This window comes from Toxorhynchites rutilus, chromosome 3 (assembly GCF_029784135.1).
Source record: "Toxorhynchites rutilus septentrionalis strain SRP chromosome 3, ASM2978413v1, whole genome shotgun sequence".
Taxonomy (NCBI): Eukaryota; Metazoa; Arthropoda; class Insecta; order Diptera; family Culicidae; genus Toxorhynchites; species Toxorhynchites rutilus.
In genome coordinates this window covers 182,364,127-182,388,290 of record NC_073746.1, presented here as the reverse complement: position 1 = coordinate 182,388,290, position 24,164 = coordinate 182,364,127, and the positions used below count along the sequence as shown (strand labels likewise).

The 24,164-nt window shown below is 40.5% G+C and overlaps 1 protein-coding gene across 5 annotated transcripts in view; it reads left to right on the top strand.

Annotated features, from left to right (window-relative positions):
* LOC129775270 (semaphorin-1A) overlaps positions 1–24,164 on the top strand; it is a 481,842-nt gene that overhangs the window by 409,186 nt on the left and 48,492 nt on the right. For 3 of the 5 annotated variants that reach the window (XR_008742907.1, XR_008742906.1, XM_055779783.1), the window contains exons 16-19: positions 20,095–20,398; positions 20,471–20,639; positions 20,714–20,788; positions 21,035–21,088. Coding sequence is in view for 1 of the 5 variants with exons in the window: in XM_055779783.1 (XP_055635758.1) it covers positions 20,095–20,398; positions 20,471–20,639; positions 20,714–20,788; positions 21,035–21,088 (602 nt within the window). In the remaining 4 variants the exon portion in view is untranslated. The remainder of the gene's footprint in view (positions 1–20,094; positions 20,399–20,470; positions 20,640–20,713; positions 20,789–21,034; positions 21,089–24,164) is intronic. The other 2 variants (XR_008742908.1, XR_008742909.1) reach the window with 1 other exon arrangement.

Sequence of the window (24,164 nt, the reverse complement as noted above, 5' to 3'; positions counted from 1 at the left end):
CGAGGCTCTTTTATTCTTCATATGTACACAGAGAGAATACTTGGAACGGTGAGCTACCAAGATCTCAAAAAAGAAATATGAGAGCGGAATCCCAACTGCTTGCACTCTCGAAGCATTACTTCTACTACTCAGGTTTTATCGTGAGTGCAAGCCACAAACGATTAATCCCATTCCATAGAGCGGATGATGAGTTCTTGATCGGAAAGTGTAACAAGAGACGATCAACTGAAATCTTACGACACTCATCGAGGGATTTTTAATTCTCTATTGCACTGTCCGCAGTGAGTGGCTGACTCAGTCTCGTGTCGATTTTATTTTGCTGTCGTCTCCCGCCCGATAAACAGCAGACGGGTAATGGATGCAATTGATTAATTTTATTACCAGCAGATTTGGGCGAATCTCATCCCGCCCAAAATCGTTTTTAGATTCCAATAATTCTGAACATTCACATTTCTCTCCAAATAATTTTTCCAACAGTAATTCAATTAGTGACTTCACGAAACACCTTTCGAATTCGATTGAATTTCAGACCCTTTTTTATTTTGTAGATAAAACGGATCACATATTTGATTAATTCAATTCTGTGTGGTTACGTTCTTCGTTGCGAATAAATGTAATGAAATAGTATGGACGTATGATATTCATGTATCGTGGACTTCCGACATATGTGGCAGTAGATTTGTCGAACGACTAATGTTTTTTATATCCCTTCAAACTTGTTGCATCTCTCAAGTGTACATACTGCTTTGACCGCAGATTTGCATGGTAGAATCTGGTTAATTTCAGGTATTCAGTCTTCATATTGTCGAATGAATACTGTTGGAACAATAGGTATCGCAGCAAATGATTATCAACATCTTACCTTATCATCAAACGGTATGCGAATAATTTCAGTGAACTGACGGCATTGGAATATATGCTTAGTGAGGACCACACAATTATTATCAGAGCGAATAAACGTCCGACTGGAAGTCATGAACATCAATTCAATGTGCCCAAGATAAATTTATCCTTTGAAGGTCATTAACCTTTCTAAAGATGATCAGATGGAATATATTCCAATGTCGTCTGGAATAACCTGTCCAACACCTTATGATCGTAATATTGTTTTTGCTATTATTCTGATGTTTCATAACACGGCACTCTATTGATTATTCGCCGAAAATGAATAAAAAATATCCTTGAAGTTAGCCTACGGTTTTAGTAGCAGTGCAATATGGTGAGCCAGTCTCAGGATAAGAAAACATTTAAAAATAAAGCTTTTTTTTTGAATGAATCAATAGTAAAACAAAACGTCAAAAAATATTCAGCTTTGTGATAGCAGATAATCATTATCCATTTGAGTTGTATGAGTATTCCATTCCCCCACAAACTGTGGATAGTCTATCTGCATACAAATTATGTAGAGTGCCACAATCCAAAAAAATTATGAGCAAATATTTACGTGCTTAAACAAAAAAACACATGTTGACATATTTGCGCTAATTTATGTTTTTTTATTAATTCAAGGTAATCAAGGTCTTTTCTAGACACCAGTTTACTCGGCCCCGAAAAAAGTGGTCTGTATTTGGGCAGGCGGAAAAATATATCTCGCAAGACCACGTGTTCGATGTCGTAAAAGCCTTGGCCAATAACGCATTTACATTAACTCATAAAATTAGTGATTTGAGAGGGATTATTGTTTGTAGTCTCTTGATTAATTTAAACACCATCTGAGAAATCCTCCGTGAAACATGAAACATTAAAGTCGTCCTATCTGCTGTAGCGCATTTTTTTTATTTTACCCAGTTTCATCGAAGTAAACGCGCTCGGAAAGGAAAATTGAACGCCCGGATGAGAGAGCGAGAATCGTACGTCATAGAGACACTCATTCCCATGGAGCAAATTCTTGTTAGGAGTTGAAAGCAAAACGAGGAAGGAGAGTAACTCAATTATTCGAACTAGTTTCAGTCTAGCAATGCTTTGGTCAACTCAGAGTTACCAAGAGAAAATCATTTGGTTATGATGGGTGAGGATTAATAGTTAGTCGCAGTTTGCACAGATTACGATCTGTGCAGTTTGCGATTAATCGTAAATCACATCATGCTCCCTTGTTTTCCATCCTTGCTTGTCAGCATTCATTATACTATCGATCTGAACCAGGTTTCCAACACCGGACCAAGGAAAACACCCCCAGGCCATGATGTTGCCTCCACCGTGTTTCACCGTCTTCTGAACGTTCTTGTCAAGCAGCTCCTCTCCTCGCCTAATCCATACTCTGGGTCGTTGTTTCGTTTCGAAAAGCTAGAATTTGCTATCGTCCGACCACAGCACCTTTTTCAGAACGGGATTGACTAGTGGAAGTTTTTATTGGCGAACTCCAAACGTTTGATCTTACGGATTAACGGTTGCTGAGACACAAACTAGTGCACGATCCTTGTTGTTGCAGTCTCAATCGCACTGTTCGTTCCGATATGTTCAATGATAAGTTTTCTTTTATAGTTCTGCTTGTAGCTCTTGGGGTTTTTTCGCACATCTCTGACGATTCTGGCATTATCACAGTCCGTTATCAAGCGTTTGTGTCTACGTCCAACTCGGTCGCAAACGGTACCAAGCCCTTGGTACTTCCTCCAAAGCTTCTGAATAACATCAATGCTCTGGATGTACTTGGCCGCTATCTTCCGAAAGGATACACCATCTTAATGATCCCTCATTATTAGTTTCAGCACAGAAATTTCGATTTTCATGATCAGTAAGAAAAAACTTTATAACAACTCGCCAAACCGTATTCAGAATTAACAAACTCAATCTTTAAAAAATGATGGAACCCAAACAAAGCGTACAGAAATGTCATTGGTATAAGTAATGACGCGCCATCTCCAACTGAATACGTAACTGTTTACCTGTTTTGAGAACAAAGTCCTCTAATATTAAATCCCACGCTTTTCCGATGGAAGCTTTCACAGAAGCAACATTCGATTGTAAGGATCCACAGGTTTTAACATCTAGGCATGGTCGGAGATATCACTGTTCTACAGTGGAATTGACACCAAACGCCAAAAACATTATTTTGAGATATTTCAATTAAAAGTTTGGGATCCCACAAATTGACTGTGTCTGATCAAATCTATCATTTTTTTGTTCACGTGTTACAAAAAGGATGTCATATATAATACTTTCGTGTTGTAAGCACACATCTTAGTCAATTTCTGATTCAGAACTTTAGGAAAATGAAAAAAAAAACAAAATTATACTGCTGCTAGACGTGCAAAACTTCGTTTCTTTGCAGCCAGAGCGAACCAAGTACATGCTAGCTATTAACATAATATCATTACACAACACATTAGCATTTTGTGACGGCTTCAGACTAAATTCATGAATGGTTGATGTATATATTGACTAATTTTTGCTGTTTTTGACAAAATAATATCTTAAGGGAATATTCTGGTGTAGAGACACGAATTTCGGACGTTTTTTCGAGCTCCGTAAAAATAAAACAAAGAAAATTTTTACTATCCATTATATCATTATTTGTTCATCTATCTTTTAACAATAAAACAAAATTTGAACGGAGAAAAAATATTCATAACTAGAATAGTTAAGAGCTGATGAAGTGAGAGGGTTCAAAAAAAGTTTTGCCATGGCGTACACGATTTCAGCCCTTCTGGTTATCTGAAACAAAAAATCGATTAGATTCTGAATCAGTAAAGATGTCGCTATCGCATGAACATCGGACAAGTCAAAAACATGTTTTTTGGCAAAATGGCGGCCGTTTGAAAAACAAAATACGGTTTAAAACGTTTTTTCTTACGCTTCCCGCTTTTTAAAAAATAGTAAAATTTAAAAAATATTATTTTTTAGAGGTTCATGCGATAGAGAAATGCCTGCAGATTGTATCCATATGATTTAAATCGGTATCCATATGATTTAAATCGGTATCCATATGACATTAATCGGTTCAGTAGAACCTGAGATATCGTGCACGCCAGCTTGAAAAAACTAGTTTCGAGAAAAACGCGTTTGAAGTTCATTGTTATGGCAGTAACAGGCTAGATACCGCATCACTAAAATGGCTCTAACTCGGTAAATAATAGAATTTTCATATTTTAATTCATAACTTCAGTTGTGATGTTTTTGCTCTGTTCGAAACTTGGCTTTCTTCGTGAGATGATATCACTTTCCACGATTTCAATATTATACGCTTGGATCGTGATGACAGATACGGAGGGGTGCTACTGGGGATACGGAGTGCCACTCATTTGTCCGAATTGATCTTCCACCTATTGGAGGTATCGAAGTTGTTGCTTGTCATGCAAACATAAAAGGCAAAGACCTCTGTATTATCAGCTTGTATTGGCCCCCGAGAGCTGCGGTTAGCCGCAAGCAACTTGCTGATATGTGTTCACTCCTTCCTGAGCCACGAATGATCTTGGGCGACGACCACCGTTCATTGTTTTTTTTTATCCAAAATATATATTTTTATTAAGGCTCATATGGCGTCAACCTGACGGGCCGGGAGTTCAATATTTCGACAATGTTTGCCTTATAACTATGTTAGTAATATGTAACCGATTACTCGCGGTTGGCTAGAGGTTAGTATTACAAGTGTTTTCGTAATTGTGATGTTGCTGTCTTCAATGATCTGTACCTGTGCCCGACACGGGATACTTCCTATTGGGATGCAGCTGACCATTAATCAGCAACGCACCCCTAGTCTGTACCCCATATCTAGCGTGGTGCGTCTTCTCGAGGAATCCAGGATAGAATGGTCACTAGCCGGCGCAATCATCAGCTCGTGTAGAGTTGTCATGAGCGGTACAACCTTTGGCTTTTGTTGAATCATCAGTGGACTGCACAACCTTTGGCCCGTGTATCTGTAAAGAGTGTGTGTATGTATTGCCGCGACTAAGTAAAAGTTTATAGATCAGATAGGAGGGATACGAAACAGGGACACAACGAAGGAAACATCATTAAACGTTGACATCGGCGTTTCTGAGGAACAGGTATAGATGAAGCAGAAGATCAGGATCACGGCTACCTAAGATATCCCGGACGGGGATATCCGATTGTCTGCCTTTTGCTCTCAGTGCTCTAGAGAGCTGAGAGCGAGCAGCATGGAACCGGATACACGACCAGACAATATGCTCGATGTCGTGGTAGCCATCGCCACAATCACAAAGATTGTTTGCTGCGAGCCCAATGCGATAGAGATGCGCGTTCAGGTTGTAGTGATTGGACATAAGCCGAGATATCACGCGAATGAAATCACGACCTACATTCAATCCCTTAAACCAAGCTTTCGTCGAAACCTTAGGGATAATCGTGTGTAACCAACGACCGAACTCATCTCCACTCCACATGCGCTGCCAACTAACGAGTGTGTCCTGACGAGGAATGTGAAAAAATTCGTTATAAGCAATTTGCCTTTCAAAAAGTGTGCCTTCTGAAGCGCCCACCTTAGCTAGTGAGTACGCTTTCTCATTCCCCGGAATCGAGCAATGAGAGGGAACCCATGCTAAGGTAATCTTGAATAATTTTTCGGCCAAAACACTCAATAGATGTCTTATTCTTGTTAGGAAATAAGATGAGCGTTTATCAACTTTCATTGAGCGGATTGCCTCTATTGAGCTGAGACTGTCTGAAAAAATAAAATAGTGGTCGATGGGCAATGTTTCAATGATCCCTAAAGCGTAGTATATCGCACCCAGTTCAGCGACATACACGGAACAAGGATCTTTGAGTTTGAAAGAGGCACTGGAATTTTCATTGAAGATGCCGAAGCCAGTGGACCCGTTAATGCATGAACCGTCAGTAAAGAACATTTTATCAGATCTAACTTTCCCATATTCTGCCGAAAATATCTCCGGAATATAATCGGAGCGTAGATGATCTGGGATTCCATGGATCTTTTGTCGCATGGACAGATCAAAATTGACAGAGGAATTGCAAAAGTATGAGAAGCAAACTTGGTTGGAGATGCCCGGTGAAGGGTGCACTTCATGGGTAAGGTACTCATGGTATAAAGACATAAAACTTGACTGAGGAGTCAGTTGGAGTAGATTTTCGAAGTTATCAATCACCAATGGATTCATGATCTTGCAACGGATGAGAAATCTGTAGGATAATTCTGTGAACCGAAGAGTAAGCGGGGGTACTCCTGCCAAAACTTCGAGACTCATCGTATGTGTCGAATGCAAACACCCCATGGCTATACGCAAGCAACGATATTGTATCCTCTCCAGCTTGAGAATATGAATCCTGGCAGCTGATCGGAAGCAAAAACTGCCATATTCTAACACTGATAATATCGTTGTTTTGTACAACTGAATGAGGTCTCCTGGATGGGCACCCCACCATGTTCCGGTAATTGTTTAGAGAAAATTGATTCTTTGCTGGCATTTCTGTTTCAAATACGCAATGTGTCTCCCCCAAGTACACTTAGAATCAAAATATACACCCTGGTATTTGAAAAACATAGAGTGTTGGATCGTTTTGCCGGATAGGTGAAGCTGGAATTGGGCGGGTTCGTGCTTCCTAGAAAAAACCACCATTTCAGTTTTCTCCGTAGAGAATTCGATACCCAGCTTGAGGGCCCACGTGAACAGATTGTTCAGGGTATCTTGCAACGACTTTTGCAGAACGACGGGATTAGTACCCGTGATGGAAATAACTCCATCGTCTGCAAGTTGTCTCAGCGTGCAGTCTCTAGTTAGACAATCATCCATATCATTGACGTAAAAACTGTACAAGAGGGGGCTTAGGCAGGAGCCTTGTGGTAGGCCCATAAAACTGTAACGAGAAGATTTCGAGCTGCCATGAGAGAAAATCATGTGCTTTTCTGACAGTAAAGTGTACAGGAAATTGTTAAGAATTGGTGAAAGTCCACGATTATGAAGCTTCTCTGAGAGAATTTCCATGGAAACTGAATCAAATGCCCATTTGATATCGAGAAAAACGGAAGCCATTTGTTCTTTGCGAGCAAATGCGATTTGGATTTCAGAAGATAGCAGCGCGAGACAATCATTTGTCCCTCTACCTCAGCGGAAGTCAAACTGCGTATTTGACAGCAAATTGTTCGTTTCGACCCACTTGTCCAAACGAAGTAGAATCATTTTCTCTAACAATTTACGAATACAGGATAACATTGCAATCGGCCTATACGAGTTGTGATCGCAAGCCGGCTTGTTGGGTTTCCGTATGGCTATCACTCTCACTTGTCTCCAGTCATGCGGGACAATATTCAGCTCCAGAAACTTGCTGAACAAGTTCAGCAAACGCTGTTTTGCCAAGTCGGGAAGATTCTTCAACAAGTTGAATTTAATCTTGTCTGACCCCGGAGCTGAATTGTTACATGAGAGAAGGCAATTGAGAATTCCATCATCGAAAAATTCTCATAATCGCTTTGAAGTGGAATGTCGCGTACGACGTTTTGTGCAGGAACGGTGTCGGGGCAAACCTTCCTTGCAAAGTTAAAAATCCAACGGTCAGAGTATTTCTCACTTTCGTTTGTATGGTTCCAGCCACGCATTTTCCTAGCCGTATTCCAAAGAGTGCTCATAGCGGTCTCCCTTGACAAACCATTGACGAACTTCCGCCAATATCCACGCTTTTTTGCTTTAATCAAACCTTTTAGTTTGGCTTCTAGAGCTTGGTACTTTAGAAACCATTCCACTAATCCAGTTTTCCTGATTTTTTTGAAAGCGGATGATTTTTCAAGGTAGACCTTTGAACACTCCTTGTCCCACCAAAGTGATGGAGGACGACGTCGGAAAGTGGTAGCAGGAACACGTTTCTTTTGAGCTTGAAGTGCGCTTTCGTAAATCAAACTCGATATAAAGTTATATTCTTCGAGTGGAGGAAGTTCATGCATTGAAACAAGTGCTTCAGATATTATTTCTGCAAATTTTCTCCAGTCAATATTTTTCGTGAGGTCATACGCAATATCGACTGACTCACGAGAACCTGATTCATTGGCGATCGATAAAATTATTGGCAGGTGATCACTACCGTGGGGATCTTGGATTACCTTCCACGTGCAATCCAGGGATAATGAAGAAGAGCAAAGTGATATGTCTAGCATACTTGCCCGTGCAGGAGGGTTGGCTATCCTAGTTGCTTCCCCTGTATTTAAAACTGTCATGTTGAAGTTGTCGCACAGATCATAAATCAACGTGGCACGGCTGTCATCATAGTGTGACCCCCATGCTGTTCCATGGGAGTTGAGGTCACCTAAGATTAGCCGCGGCTCCGGCAATGCCGCGATGATATCAAAAAAACTGATGGCGACCGACCATGGTTCTTGGAGAAATATATATCGAGGCAATACAGAAGTCTTTGCCATTGATTTGTGTCTGGCAAGCGACAACTTCAATGCCTGTCATCGATGGGAGAGTGACTCTATAGAAGGAGTGACATTTTTTGATCCCCAATAGTACGCCACCAAACGAGTCATTTCGATCGAGGCGAATAATGTTGAAATCGTGGAAATTCAGCTCGTCGGCTGAAGAAAGCCATGTTTCACAGAGGGAAAATACATCACAGTTAGAACTATGAACAAAAATTTAAATTGATCTAGTTTAGGGATGATGCTTCTGCAATTCCACTGTATTACAGTGGTGAAATCCTTGACCTCTTGCACTGAATCAGGCATCGAGGGAAATGAACGCTGCTAAAAAACCACATTTTTCTTTCAAAAATGTTCTCACAATCAGAAGCAAACATAATACTATGCTTTTAAGAGGGTCATTTATATTTAGAGCATTTAAAATGTTGTCCACCAGGTCAGAAAGCGCAAGCAAACCAGATTGTGGCTGTTGCCTCGACCGCGAAAATGGAACAGACGGGGTGGGTGCTGCTCCGGGCAGTGCTGAGGACCCCTGGTGCGTAGAAGAACCGCTTAAACCAGGAGGTACTTGCTTCGGTCTATTCTTAGCACGTTCAATTCGAGTTTTCATTCCCACTTGGGAAGTTTCGGTCGTCTTTCTGGGGAGTGATGGAAAAGAAGTAATTTTTCTTTTCCCGACGGCACCCTGCGATGTACCGGAACTTCCTGCATTGGGAGCGTCAGCAACAGGCTCGTCGTTCTGCAGAATGGAGTAGGGATTGTCCTGAGTCGTTGGAACGGAACTCTTAAGCATTTCTGCATAAGTCCGCTTGGAACGTTCCTTTAAGGAACGCTTGATTTTTTCCCCTCGTTGTTTGTACACCGGGCATTGAATAATATCATGAGGAGTCCCGCCGCAATGAAGACACTTGTGCTCTTTCGCGCAAAGATTCTCATCATGGCTCTCTCCACAATCTGCGCAACGTTTTTTATTGCAACAATAGGCGGCCGTGTGACCGAGTTGCATACATTTGTTGCATTTCATTACCCGGGGTACAAACAACCGAACAGGTAAACGAAGTGCACCTATTGCAACGTAGTTTGGAAGGGCGGAACCCTCAAAAGTCACACGAAAAGAGTTTGTCCGATTGAGAATCCTTTTGTCATTTTTTTGTGACACAGATTTCAGTCGATCGCATGCAAGAATCTTCACAGTTTTTAGTGAAGAGTTCTTGAAGCGACCGACACCATCGATAATCTCTTTTCGAGTCAAACCCTTTTCGGTTATTACGCCGTCTATTTCGACGTTGCAACAGGGCACGTATACGCGATACTCAATTGCAAAGAGGTCGCAGCGCGTGATTTCGTTCGCTTGGGTCCTGCTTGAGACGACAACTCGTAGTTTGTCTGGCCCCATCCGTGTAATCTCAGTAACTTCGGAAAACTTCTGAGTAAGTTCCTTCGAGATACGAATGACATTGAGAGGTTTAGATTTTCGTCTAAAGTATACAATGAATGGGCCTTTGGAGCCTCTAGGGTATTCTTTTGGACGAAAATCCTGTTTTTCTTCAATGTCCTCATCTTCGGAACTTCCAACTTCATATACAGAAGTTTCTTCCTCAATTTCTGCTTCATCTTCCTGCTCTTCAGGAGGAGGATCGGTATCGGAAATATTCAATGGCGTCGATGGGGGATCCTTCCCGCCCTCAGCCATATCAAAAAAAATCGGTCAACTGTTCGATATGAACAGAATATAATGATAATCAAAATAAATAAATAAGTGAAAAAAATATATTTTATAAGGTTATGATGCGAATATTAAATTCAATTTATTTTATGTTAAATAAAATGATAAAATGAAAAAAAAAGACGGGTGGGTAATGTCGGGGACATAACCGGAGTGACGTAGGACTATACAAAGGGGACAGCTTTTGCTAAATATATATTTTAAATATATTGTTTTATTTTCTTCTGCTACGTGAATACCTACCTATCTACCTGAAAAATGGATTAGTTTACTGTTTACTCTTCATGAATATGTTGGGGGTTCTGCAAAGCATCTTTGGTGTTGTGTTTTTGCGTTTTTTTTTTACAAACTTTCTCATTTTTTTCTCGCTGTCTTGTAGTTAATTCTTGATTTTTTTCCGAAGGCTTTGTACTTATTAAATGTTCAACGCCGGGCATCTTTCGGCGTATGCACATATCGTACAATCAAAATGATGGCTGTGATAGGGGATGCATAGGTGGTCATCAGCTCATTCACTATCATATATTTCACTATTGAGCACATTACCGTACCTTAAACTGTTTCCGTGTTTCGGAGACGAATGAATTGTAAGATTTGTAGTTTCCGCAAACAAAGTAAATAAAAATGAACTGAGGTTTTGGAGACGAACTCTACGATCTGTCGAGAAATAAACGAGCTATAAGCGTTCTGAAAAACCAACAGTAAATACATGGACGAATGACCTTCGGATTAAAGCCCTTTAAAATAAGAACAGAGCAGCAGGAAATACATAGAGGCGAATGAACTGCAAAGTTCAATGCCTCTTAAAAACAAAGAAAGAAGAATAAGGAAATACATAGCTCATCATGTTGCTCCTTAGTTATTTTTCTATACAATGCAGATGTAACGTCATTCATTTTTCAACATTAGTTATCAACCAAAGAAAGCAGTTCTTGCTACCGAGAAAATTCGTTAATGCCATCCTGCATACAATGTGTTGTAATTTGAAGCCATTTTTAATTCGGAAACCATGCATGGGTTTGTGAAAACTGAATGATCAATTTAAAAGATCCCAACCACCAATAAGTTCAAGAACAAGATAAACAAAATAAATCAGTTTATATTATATGTCATATTATGTCTCTTTAGAATGCATTGGTATTGTGAAAAACTTTCAATAACTCTTCTTTGAACGGTTTAATGGCCCTGAAAAGTGCCGTGTTTTACGGTGGCTGTTTTTGCCACCAAAGCAGTCTGTATAAACAAACTTTTTCCTTCTTCTACCTGCTTCCGTTTTGCGATTGCGTTTGCCACTCGCTGAAACTAGTTGTTGCCACCGAACCGAATGTGCTCTGTTCTGTTCGGTTTTGCGGGTTTTTTTATTGTTGTGAGCAGCTTTGCAAGCCAACTCGAGCACTCCGGCGGCCGAAATTCTATAACCGCTATTAGGTATACTGGTGCTCCGGCACCAATCCGTTGATGCGATGTGATGTGAAACGATGCCACACAACCACACTGATTTACGGTTTGAAAGAGAATGATACATTTTTCAGCGGATCCGCGCCTTTTGTACTCTAGCGGTACACACTCACAGGATAGAGACAAATCAGCAGACTAAGCCAAAGGGGCGAGTCCAACGAGACGAACGAAAGAGCGTTAAAAGGCAGCGATGGCAAAAAAATACATTCATTACGATTTGTTCGCTCGTTGGATTCACATGCAGGCTAAAAAGGGTCCTTTTCAGGATCACAAAATTATCTTTAATCTAAAGAGTTGTTTTGTTTTGTTATCACTCGATATCCCCATCTTGTTCGGCTAAACCTTCCTGTTTAGCGATTGCGTTTGCCACTCGCCACAGCTTTCACAGTTGGAAAATTTCTTCCCATCCAGCTTGTGACATGTTGTACAGTAAATTACATTTAATGCGACGTGCCGAAACACCACTCAGTGTCGCATTGGAGGCGATTTTAACCTGTAATTGAACATTTGCGATGACAGTGGTACAGTGTCGACTTTCGATGTGGGGTCATAATTTGGACCTCGAACTTTATGTTTACAAAAATGTCCAACTAAATATGTCGCATTACAGGTCCGTCCAATTAGCTGAATGTCGAGCTAAATGTAAATTACTGTACTTTCAATCTAGAAGCAATTTAAAAATTAATGAATATTGAATAATCGGGAAAGTTCCCAACCATAAATAAGCTCAGAACAACTGCCAAATTCACATACTCATCATATACTGGCAAACAAATTATGAAAAAATCAATTTGTGTTTTATTATTATTTTGGATATTATTTTAGAAAGCATTGAACTGTATTTCGTAAACCCTTTTTTGAAAGATTTAATGGCCCTTATAAGCGCCGTGTTTTATGGAATTTTAGAAAACTTAGTACTCGTGGTTTTGAAAAAAAAACCATTTCGAACGCCCTCGATGCCGCCTTATTCTGGATTTGCCACCAAAGCAGATTGTATAAAGAACAAACTTTTTTCTTCTGCTACCAGCTGCCGTTTTGCGATTGCGTTTGCCACTCGCTGCAACTGCCTGTTGTTGTCTTGATGTCCACCGAACCGAATGTGTTCTGTTCTGGATGCGGGTTTTCTTATCGTCGCGAGCAGCTTTACCAGCCAACTCGATCACTTCGACGGCCGAAAGTATATAACGCCGGCTAGGTGGACTGGTGCACTGGTACTAATGCGCTCGGCCTAGCTACCCTTGCGAGGAACTCCAGATCAACACGGTTCGAGCGGGATTTTGCCTTTCCCTTCACTTTTCCTCCTTTTCCTTGGGTTGGTTTGTTGAAGTGTTTTGATGCGAACCGATGTGGTGTATGGTTTGAATGAGAATGATCGTTACGGCAGCGGAGTGGGGATTTTTAAGCTGACTGGCTGGCTCGAGAATTACGCATGTGTGAGACAGCGACCAATGTTTCGTTCATTTTTTTCTTTTTCCTTTCCAATGGTGCTTCATTCTATTTCGCTGCTGCTCTGGTTGCCCGTTTTGGTCGGTACGATTTGAGGAGCACAAAATGGACCAATCAAAAATGGGCGCATAGTGCATTTTGACAATGCTTGATATTTCACAATTATTCAATTATTTATCTCAAGAAAAATGAAATGTTATTCATTATGATAGATGCGTAGATATATTTCCTATCAATTGATGCCAAACCCATTGCGATCTATTGATGGGTTTGGGTTTGGTTTTGATGGGAATGGGTTTGGCGATCTTGCATTTTTTCCTACTTGTTCAGTGCCTAGATTTCCATTTCACCCCCTATATCTTCCGGTTAGACGTAGTCCTACGTCAAAAAAATCCAATAAAAGTTCAACGGTATATAAGAAATAATGATCACCCCTAATGCCAACGTTTGCCGATTTGGTTAACACAAAGTTAAAAAGACGGGTGGGTAATGTCGGGGACATAACCGGAGTGACGTAGGACTATACAAAGGGGACAGCTTTTGGTAAATATATATTTTAAATATATTGTTTTATTTTCTTCTCCTACGTGAATACCTACCTAGCTACCTGAAAAATTGATTAGTTTACTGTTTACTCTTTATGAATATGTTGATGGTTCTGAAAAGAACCTTTGGTGTTGTGTTTTTGTTATCACTCGATATTCCCATCTTGTTCGGTTAAACCTTCCTGTTTAGCTATTGCGTTTGCCACTCGCCACAGCTTTCACAGTTGGAAAATTTCTTCCCATCCAGCTTGTGACATGTTGTTCAGTAAATTACATTTAATGCGACGTGCCGGAGAAACACTTTGCCACTCACTGAAACTAATTGTTGCCTTGATGAGCGCCGAACCGAAGCTGCTCTGTTCTTGATGCGGGTTTTCTGATTGTCGTGAGTAGCTTTGCAAGCCAACTCGAGCACTCCGACGGCCGAAACTCTATAATCCCTGTTAGGTATACTGGTGCTCCGGCACCAATCCGTTCGGCCTAGTTACCCTTGCGGAGCAATCAGTGAATGCGACCAACAGGGAACTGGAGACCTGCACGGTTCGAGTGAGACTTTGCCTTTCCCTTAACTTGTCCTCCTTTGTTACGTCCACGATGCCGATGCCGTACAACCACACGGTTTGAAAGAAAATAAGATATTTTTTTGGGGTCCGCGTGTTTTATACTCTAGCGGTACACACTCACAGGATAGAGACAAATCGGCAGACTCAGCCAGAGGGGCGAGTCCAAAGAGACGAACGAATGAGCGTTAAAAGGGAGCGATGGCAAAAAAATACATTCATTACGATTTATTCGCTCGTTGGATTCACATGCATGCTAAAATGGGTCCTTTTCAGGATCTTCAATCTAAAGAGAGTATTATTTTGTTATCACTCGATATCCCCATCTTGTTCGGCTAAACCTTTCTGTTTAGCGATTGCATTTGTCACTCGCCACAGCTTTCACAGTTGGAAAATTTCTTCCCATCCAGCTTGTGACATATTTTACAGTAAATTACATTCAATGGCACGTCGCATTACCACCACTCAGTATCGGATTGGAGGTAATTTTAACCTGTAATTGAACATTTGCGATGACAGTGGTACAGTGTCGACTTTCAATGTGGGGTCATAATTTGGACCCCGAACTCTATGTTTACAAAAATGTCCAACTAAATATGTCGCATCACAGGTCCGTCCAATTGGCTAAATGTCGAGATAAGTGTAAATTACTGTACTTTCAATCTAGAAGCAATTTAAGAATTGGTGAAAATCAATAAGCTCAGAACAACTGCCAAATTCACATACTCATCATATCCTGGCAAACAAATTATGAAAAAATCAATTTGTGTTTTATTATTATTTTGGATATTGTTTTAGAACGCATTGAACTGTATTTCCTAAACTCTTTTTTGGAAGGTTTAGTGGCCCTGAAAAGCGCCTTGTTTTATGGAATGGTTCCAATTTAGAAAACTTAGTAATCGTGGTTTTGAAAAAAACCATTTCGAACGCCCTCGATGCCGCCTTGTTCTGGATTTGCCACCAAAGCAGTTTGTATAAAGAACAAACTTTTTTCTTCTGCTACCTGATGTCGTTTTGCGATTGCGTTTGCCACTCGCCACTCGCTGCCTGTCTGTTGTCTTGAGGTCCACCGAACCGTGTTCTGTTCCGAATGCGGGTTTTCTTATCCTCGCGAGCAGCTTTGCCAGCTAACTCGATCACTTCGGCGGCCGAAACTATATAACGCCGGCTAGGTGGACTGGTACTAACGCGCTTGGCCTAGCTACCCTTGCGGGGAACTCCAGATCAACACGGTTCGAGCGGGATTTTGCCTTTCCCTTCACTTTTCCTCCTTTACCATGTCCAGACATGGCTGCTTGGGTTGGTTTGTTGAGGTGTTGTGATGCGAACTGATGTGGTGTACGGTTTGAATGAGAATGATCGTTACGGCAGCGGAGCGGGGATTTTTAAGCTGACTGGCTGGCTCGAGAGTTACGCATGTGTGAGACTGCGACCAATGTTTCGTTCATTTTTTTCTTTTTCCTTTCCAATCGTGCTTCATTGTATTTCGCTGCTGCTCTGGTTGCCCGTTTTATTCGGTACGATTTGAGGAGCACAAAATGCACCAATCAAAAATGGGCACATAGTGCATTTTGGCAATGCTTGATATTTCACAACTTTTCAATTATTTATCTCAAGAAAAATTAAATGTTATTCGTTATGATAGATGCGTAGATATATTTCCTATCAATTGATGCAAAAACCTTTGCGATCTATTGAGAAATGCTCGAGTTATAAGCGTTCCAAATCTTGCATTTTTTCCTACTTGTTCAGTGCCTAGATTTCCATTTCACCCCCTATATCTTCCGGTTAGACGTAGTCCTACGTCAAAATGGTGTAAATCGTGCACAGAAGGTAGAAGGAATGATAGGGAAACAAAAGAAAAATAAATTTCTACTTGCCGCGGCTGTGTGGCGTGCGTGATGAATGTGTCTGATTTGGATCCTCAGCGCGCACCACTTTAAACTTCGCTCCACTCGCAAGCGCAACCGGTGAAAAAGAACACTATTATTCGATGTGAAAAAAACACCTTTGTTGGATCGATTAAAAACTTTTCCGATCTGCTTGCGAGTTGTCGAACCAATGAAGCTGTCCGTTCAGTGAGACCGGAAAAGCACTCGCCGTACTTCCTTGAGAGAATACGAGAAATTTTGAGATGCGCTACCTTTTCGTTTCAATCTTGCCGACAGCAATCTCTGCGTTTGTGGCCATGGTTACCACGACATCGAACACGTTGTTTGGTCGTGCGAGTTGTATCTTGTCGCCAGATCGAATTTAGTAAACTCCGTTCGGGCCCGAAGAAGGCAGCCCAATGAGCCGGTGAGAGATGTGTTGACTCGGTTAGACCTTGATTACATGTCCCAAATATATGTTTTCCTTAAGGTGAAGATGGAAACTAGCCATTGTAGTAGTATAGGTAAAACCACGTGTACAAATGGGATAATAGTGTTTGTGAGAGAAGAGCAAAGCACACGTAAATAGATCAATTCACTTATCAGACTGTGAGTCTTTGAATACATTTGAAAAAAAACAACAGTTCAATACTCAAATAAAATGTATGAACGATATGTTCCGATGAACAATTGCAATTATAAATATATATAGAAGGTGCATTTGCATATGAAGTAAAATTCTGATTATACGCGAGCGTAACATGAGCAAATTTATAACACATGCGAATTGTGGTTCTTTTGGTAATAACAAGTTATTCCGCATAGTAAGTCAATGTTGATATTTTCTTAATATTTTCCTTCGTTGATCTTATTGTTTTCACATATTCACGTTGGAGAGCCTTAACCCTCCTCTTCGTTGCCCGAGACATATTGATTAAATGTAATACTTTTCCGTTCACTGTTTTTGAAAGCGTAGACAGCCGTGGCAGTGTTCCGAGCTCTGCAATACAATTTTCTTACCCAGTGTTAAAGTTGCTAAAACTTACATTATAGACCCTTCTTCCCCTTCTTGAATGGCGTTAACGTTCCCCGTGGAACTTTTGCCGTCACAACGTATGCATTAATTAGCGTCATGTATTAATACTTAGTTGAGATTTGTTAAGCCAAATAACACGCCTTGAATGTATTCCGAGGGGCAAGCTCTAGAATACGCGTGACCACAGTGCAAGTCGAAGGAAATTTCTTTGACGAAAAATCCCCCGGCCAGAACGGGAATCGAACCCGAACACCCTGCATCATAATGTGAGACGCTAACCACCCGGCTACGGGTGCACAGACATTATAGACCCATTAAACGTAAAAATAATAATTGTATTGATATCAACACAATTTTATTCTATTGATTTTCATGACATGAAACGCTATGACTGAGCAATATCATTTTATTGAGTGGTTTTTATAGCTGTTTCGATTATGTTGTCTGGCATCAGTGTCGAAAAAATAACGATGCTTTCACCAATACAAACAAAGCCATTGCCGAACATTGAAAAATGAAACTTTAATTTTGAGAGCGCTAGCTCAAGTTTTCCAACGTTTTTCACTATACAGCCAGTGTTTGGATTTCGATCAAAATCAAATGATACACAATGTGTCATGCAAGTAAACTCTCACGAACATATAACCAAATATGAGAGGATCATTCAGATACTTGTATGAATGTCAGCAATCACTTTTGTAACATTTAGTGATTAAACTAAGAGAGGAACGAAGACTGTTGTTTGCATATTCGAGTTGTATCAAACATGGCACACTATTTTCGAAGCCTGCATACAAGTTTGAACCGCATATATCGTCTCATTTTACTATAGCGAAACCCACTGCACAGACAAGTGTAAAGCAATAAATGATACAAGAAAAATTACGTCATCATTACGTCACCATTTGCGGAGAGCAGCGAATGGGAAACGAGATAAAACGCGAGAGTTTTTGCTTCTCACTGGAGCGGTGTTGCTAGTAAAACTATGCGGTCTATATGAATATACACATTTCAAGGGAGCGGCGTTAAAAATGGAAAATATAATCTGACTACCCTTCCCTTAGCCTCTATCGAGCTAAATAATCATATAGTTTGCACTCTCTGAGACTTAAAAATCAGGATCTGCTACATTAGCTGAATATGAATCTTTCGCTTTGCGTTGTCCGTATGATCCTGCTGTTTCATGATGCATGGAGAGGTCGGTATGCATATGTTAGAGGCAAAGAAGAAAATAAGCTTTCTGCACTGAAAGCGTATATGATAGCTTTGCTTGCATGCTGGTGTGCAATGAAGTGCGAGCCGATGCAGAGTTGTCTCGTTCTCTTTTGTGTCGTGATTTGCAGCACATAACAATAATAGAATACCGCTGGGGGAAATGTTTCCTGAAAGATCATATTTGATCGAACGAAAGCGATTTTTTCAATGAGTGGATCATTTGGCAAACACTGTATACAGCAGATGCGACAGCAGATGAAAATTTTATATCTTGTGAGTAATCGATTACAGTTTGGTTGACATTACTTGATGGGAAGTGTGCGAAAACGATCATTTTCTACACACTGTTTAGCAAAATTACTGATTTTCGGGTGAGAGGTGAGGGAGGGAGATGAAAGAAATGAGCGCCATTGTAGCAGCCATTTGTGGCTAGCTTCCACCTTCATCTTAAAGCTATCGATCTTCGTGTGTGATTGTTCTTGCATCCTTTTTCCCTCTGGAAAAACTGAACTTCAATGTTTCTTCACGACGTTTGAGAAGTACGCCGTTCTTGCAAATGTTACCCCGGTGATCGAACTGCGACATGCCTTCCGCAATAACGGAATTAGCTGATATTAAAAACAATAAAGATTATGAACAATAAGCAATAAAAATATGACCATATTGATTAGTCGAGGGGTGTATCTTTCGGTTAAAATAACATGTTTTCCTTCAGGTTCGGGATTATTTAGAGGTTTGACATGGTATTCCATGTTTTTTTTTTATCCACAATATATATTTTTATTAAGGCTCATATGGCGTCAACCTGACGGGGCCGGGAGTTCAATATTTCGACAATGTTTGCCTTATAACTATGTTAGTAATATGTAACCGATTACTCGAGGTTAGTATTACAATTGTTTTCGTAATTGTGATGTTGCTGTCTTCAATGATCTGTACCTGTGCCCGACACGGGATACTTCCTATTGGGGGGCAGCTGACCATTAATCAGCAACGCCCCCCTAGTCTGTACCCCATATCTAGCGTGGTGCGTCTTCTCGAGGAATCCAGGATAGAATGGTCACTAGCCGGCGCAATCATCAGCTCGTGTAGAGTTGTCATGAGCGGTACAACCTTTGGCTTTTGTTGAATCATCAGTGGACTGCACAACCTTTGGCCCGTGTATCTGTAAAGAGTGTGTGTATGTATTGCCGCGACTAAGTAAAAGTTTATAGATCGGATAGGAGGGATATGAAACAGGGACACAACGAAGGAAACATCATTAAACGTTGACATCGGCGTTTCTGAGGAACAGGTATAGATGAAGCAGAAGATCAGGATCACGGCTACCTAAGATATCCCGGACAGGGATATCCGATTATTTGCCCTTTGCTCTCAGTGCTCTAGAGAGCTGAGAGCGAGCAGCATGGAACCGGATACACGACCAGACAATATGCTCGATGTCGTGGTAGCCATCGCCACAATCACAAAGATTGTTTGCTGCGAGCCCAATGGTATTCCATGTTGTTGGAAAACAATATTCTTGTTCAATATTCTTTCATAGAAGTTTCGCTGAATTCGCCAAACCACTTTATTCTCCAAAATATTCATGTACAGTTCAGTGTTTACTTTAACATCCGCTTTAATGAAAATAGAAGACATCTTCAACCTATTCGACGCAGCTGCTTCAAATACCTTGACTCCAGACGGATGTTCAGTGGTAAATTTCAATTTCACATTCTCTGTAATATCCTCAGGCTACAGGGGTAAAAATATATCTATATATACTTCTAATAGGTGCATAAATTTAAAGTGATTTTTACTCCTCAAGTTAGAGGCTACCCACTGTTATTGTTGTACACAAAACTACCCTTAACTACAATTATTGATTTTATCGCCTTGCAAAACACGCTAAGCAAAATTCTACTTGTTCAGGTGACATCGACTACGATCCACAGCGACCGAGCAAAGATCAACCGGGGAACGACATGATAAGCATCATGCAGGACAAGAATGGATACGACGACAAAGGACCCCAAATTACGCCAGACTTCATCAATGCCCAATACACGGTGGAAACGCTCGTGATGGCTGTGTTGGCAGGGGCAATATTCGCTCTGCTAGTGGGCTTCATCACGGGTTACTTCTGTGGCCGACGTTGCCACAAAGATGAGGATGACAATTTACCCTATCCAGACACGGAATACGAGTACTTTGAGCAACGACAAAACGTGAATCGGTGAGTAGTGACATCATTACAACGGCTAACAACCAAGATTTTATTGACCGTTTCTTCATTCAACCCTCGTAGGATACAAACCGAACCGAAATTACTTCCACAGGTCGAAGAAGTGACCTACGCCGAACCTGTACTATTACCTCAGCCATCTAGTCAGAATAAGATGCAGCATTCGCCAAAAAATACGTTAAGAAAACCGATGGGTCACCATCACGGTGTCAACTCGGAAACTTTGTTCCAGGTAAGTTTCGGACCGTAGTTTATAACCCCCTCTCTTCCACGTTGCGCTTACTCTGTGTCTGTCCAACTTTGCAGTTCCAGCCTGATGGCTACAATGCTCGTGATAATTACCGAGGTCGTGATAACTTCGGTACCCTCCGATCCCACCAAGTAAGTTTCCCCAACACCACAGGCTATCATTACCGATTTTCCCCCCTCTCTCTCAAGCATTACTTTCATTACGGTCACACCCCTACACCTTATACAAGCGTCCACAAAAACACAGCGCCAAATAGTTACACTTTTCCACGCTCATTAATTTCGCGCCACCAGGAAATGAATGCAAAAACCGCAAACCTGCTGACGTGTGAAAACTAAACACAATTTTTCCCGCTTTCTCGCTGTCATTTTTCACAGGGTGATAATTATCGTCGCGGTGACGGGTTCTCAACAACAAGAAGTGTGAAGAAAGTAGGTCACAGGATATAGCAACTTACGTTTTGAAAACGAAAATTAAAACAAAAAATTAATGTGTGTGTGTTATTCCCACGAACCGAATAACCTCATCTCGCGGCACAGCATCTCATTCTCGCTAATCACTGTTTTCCGTCCAAATTATTCATACAGTTGGAAGTTGCCCTACAGACAGACATTCGCACACCCACACATACCAACAACCATTCGCTTAGTTCCATTCACTAATTACTTTCCGTTTCTAGTGTCATATTCCCATCGAAATCATTTTCACACATTTGCTTCTGCCCGTTCATCATCTGTATGTAATGTTCAAATTTGCATGCGATTTTTTATCCTTGGAATTTGCCATGGTCATTATCGTTTCCGTTGTGTGCGCATTCTCGTGTTTCGATCGATATTCACTTTGTTTGGCCTGAAATAATTATTGTGCAGGAGTTATCATGAGCATATTTTTGATTGCATAAAGGAATTGTAAGAAAACGTTATCTAGACTATGTCAATCAATCTCGATCAATCCTCCACCAATCCCTAAATCGATAGCCCACATTTTGGCCGACGTGTGACTTTAAGTTTCGTCGGAATACATCATGTCAAAGGGCCTGATTCTTGAAGACCCTTCACGGTGGAAACGAAATAAACGGCACGCCATTGAACTACTTTTTACGAGTTAGTGAAGTGTCGAAGATAATAATGAGTTTTCAGGCAGAATGAGCACTTTTCAAATAAAAAATCAGTAATGAAAATTAACTTCTTCGTATCAAACTGGTATTCAATGTGAGTGGAAAACTTTGTTTTCTTCGTGTGATATAATAATCTCATACAAACATTTTATCTGAAGATAATTCGATATTATAATGATAAGTGGGAAACTAATCTCGTATACAGATGTCGACACCGTACCGTTGTCATCGCGGATACGTTTCATTCCGTTTCCACCGTGAAGTATATTCGAAGTGTATTTGAGAATCAGGCCCAATATACTAAATATAAAGTCTATATTCTTATAAGGGGTGCTTGGACTGAAAACTCATTAACTCCATGTTACTACAGAAACCGGGGTAGAAAGACTACAAACTGGATGAATAACAACGACAATTAGTACGAACACCGGACACGAAATGCTGTATGAAATTTTTTCACCCTGGCGTAGCAGGGTAAGCTAGCTCAACTGGCTAGTGAACTGCTGCACACGAAACTCGGAATATTGGAATCTTCACCAATGCTAGGTGAACACAGACTACCTTTAGGCTCGGTAGGGCTATCGCTACCATCAAAAGGAAGATTCGGGCGAATCCAGTGCATTCAATGAGGAAAATGGCGAAGGAACACGGGATCAGCGACTTTTCAGCACGAAAGATCGTAAGGAAGATTGCGGGGCGAAGAAGAGGGTACGGAAAAAGCTCACATGATTACCAACCGCATTCGGGTGCTAAGAGTCATGCCATGTAACAAAATCTTGAACTTCCTCAGGCGAAAAACCCGGTAATCCTGTTCACCGACGAGAGCATGTTTATCGAAAAAAAATGTGACCATCGAGCAAAAAAAGGAATATTTGACCAAGCATTCTGCTACTATTATGGTGTTTGGCTTGGTGACTTCCGATGGCAAAAAAATGAACCCGCTATTCATTCCATAAGGCGACAAAGCCGTCTGACTACTAAATTTATTTTTAAAATGGCTCAGCAACGTTACGTAACAATGAGCCGTGTTTATGAATAGGGAAAACCCTGTGTGAGTAGAACAATGCTAATGTTCTTTCTCAAAAAGGCATAAAAACCCAATTATCTTTTCGAAAATTTCACAATATAAATAATGAAAAATTCACAATAAGATAATATTCTAGGCTTCTTGTTTAAGCTTCTTGTTACATAGATGATCATCTCCTTGGTACTAGCAATCTCCTTGGGACTAGGGAAGGAATGAAAATCTGAGTGGGGGCAAAAGTGCGCACTTATTGAATTGTTAATTTAACCTTCTGAATACTGGACTTCTCACATTTTTAATTCTGTTCTGCTCACACTCGCAAAAAATCGTGCTAATAACGGCAGTAAAACCGAGTTTATACGTTATCACTCAATCGGTTGTTAGTAAACGTCAAACGATCCGAAGAATTACAAACGACCCATATCATGAAATTTGACATTTGATTGTTATGTAACGGGTTAACGGACGAGAAGCCAAAAAACTTTGAAGTAGTTCGGTGGGAGTAACCCCATACATGCAAATCAAATGTCAAAATTCATAATATGGGCAGGGGATAGTAACTTCAAGCGAAAAAGTGGGACCGATTCGAGATTGCTTTTATGTAAACAGTGAACTTTTTTTACACTCTAAAAATTGAACCGACTTGCACTGACAACTGAATGATATTGTCAATTTGTACGAGATGCCTCAAAACAGCTGGGAATAAATATTGTTTATATACAGTAAGTTACATTTAATGTGACGTTTAGATTATTGGACAGACCTGTAATGTGACACGTTTAATTGGACATTTTTGTAAACATCGAGTTCGGGGCCCAAATTATGGCGCCACATTAAAGTTGCCACCAGACGTCGACACTGTACCACTCACATCGCCAATGTTCAATTAAGGGCCAAAATCGCCTCCAAAGCGACACTGAGTGGTGCCTCGGCATGTCGTATTAAATTTAAATTACTGTATTATGTTGTTATTTATGTTCGCATCATAAGCAACAAACACACATTTATTTTCCACTTGCAACAGTATTCACGACGATTGGATGGATGAATATACGACTCCTACATGCATCTAGTACGACTATTGTCATGCGTATATACGATTTACTACAGACAACACAAAAACGAATGGTTTCCACCAACGTTCTTGATAATTATGATAATTATTATAGATTATTGTAAATACATGCATGTTGCGAATATTACGAATATTTCCGGTTTTAAGAAAAGTGAAAGTTAAAGTTGCTTTTTTTATTTTTAACTTTTAAGAACGAAAGATTATCTATCTATTAACTATCTTTTATCGAGCATCGAATATCTGATATTTTGGGTGGTATATGATGCGCCCAAATAGCATATACAGTAAGTT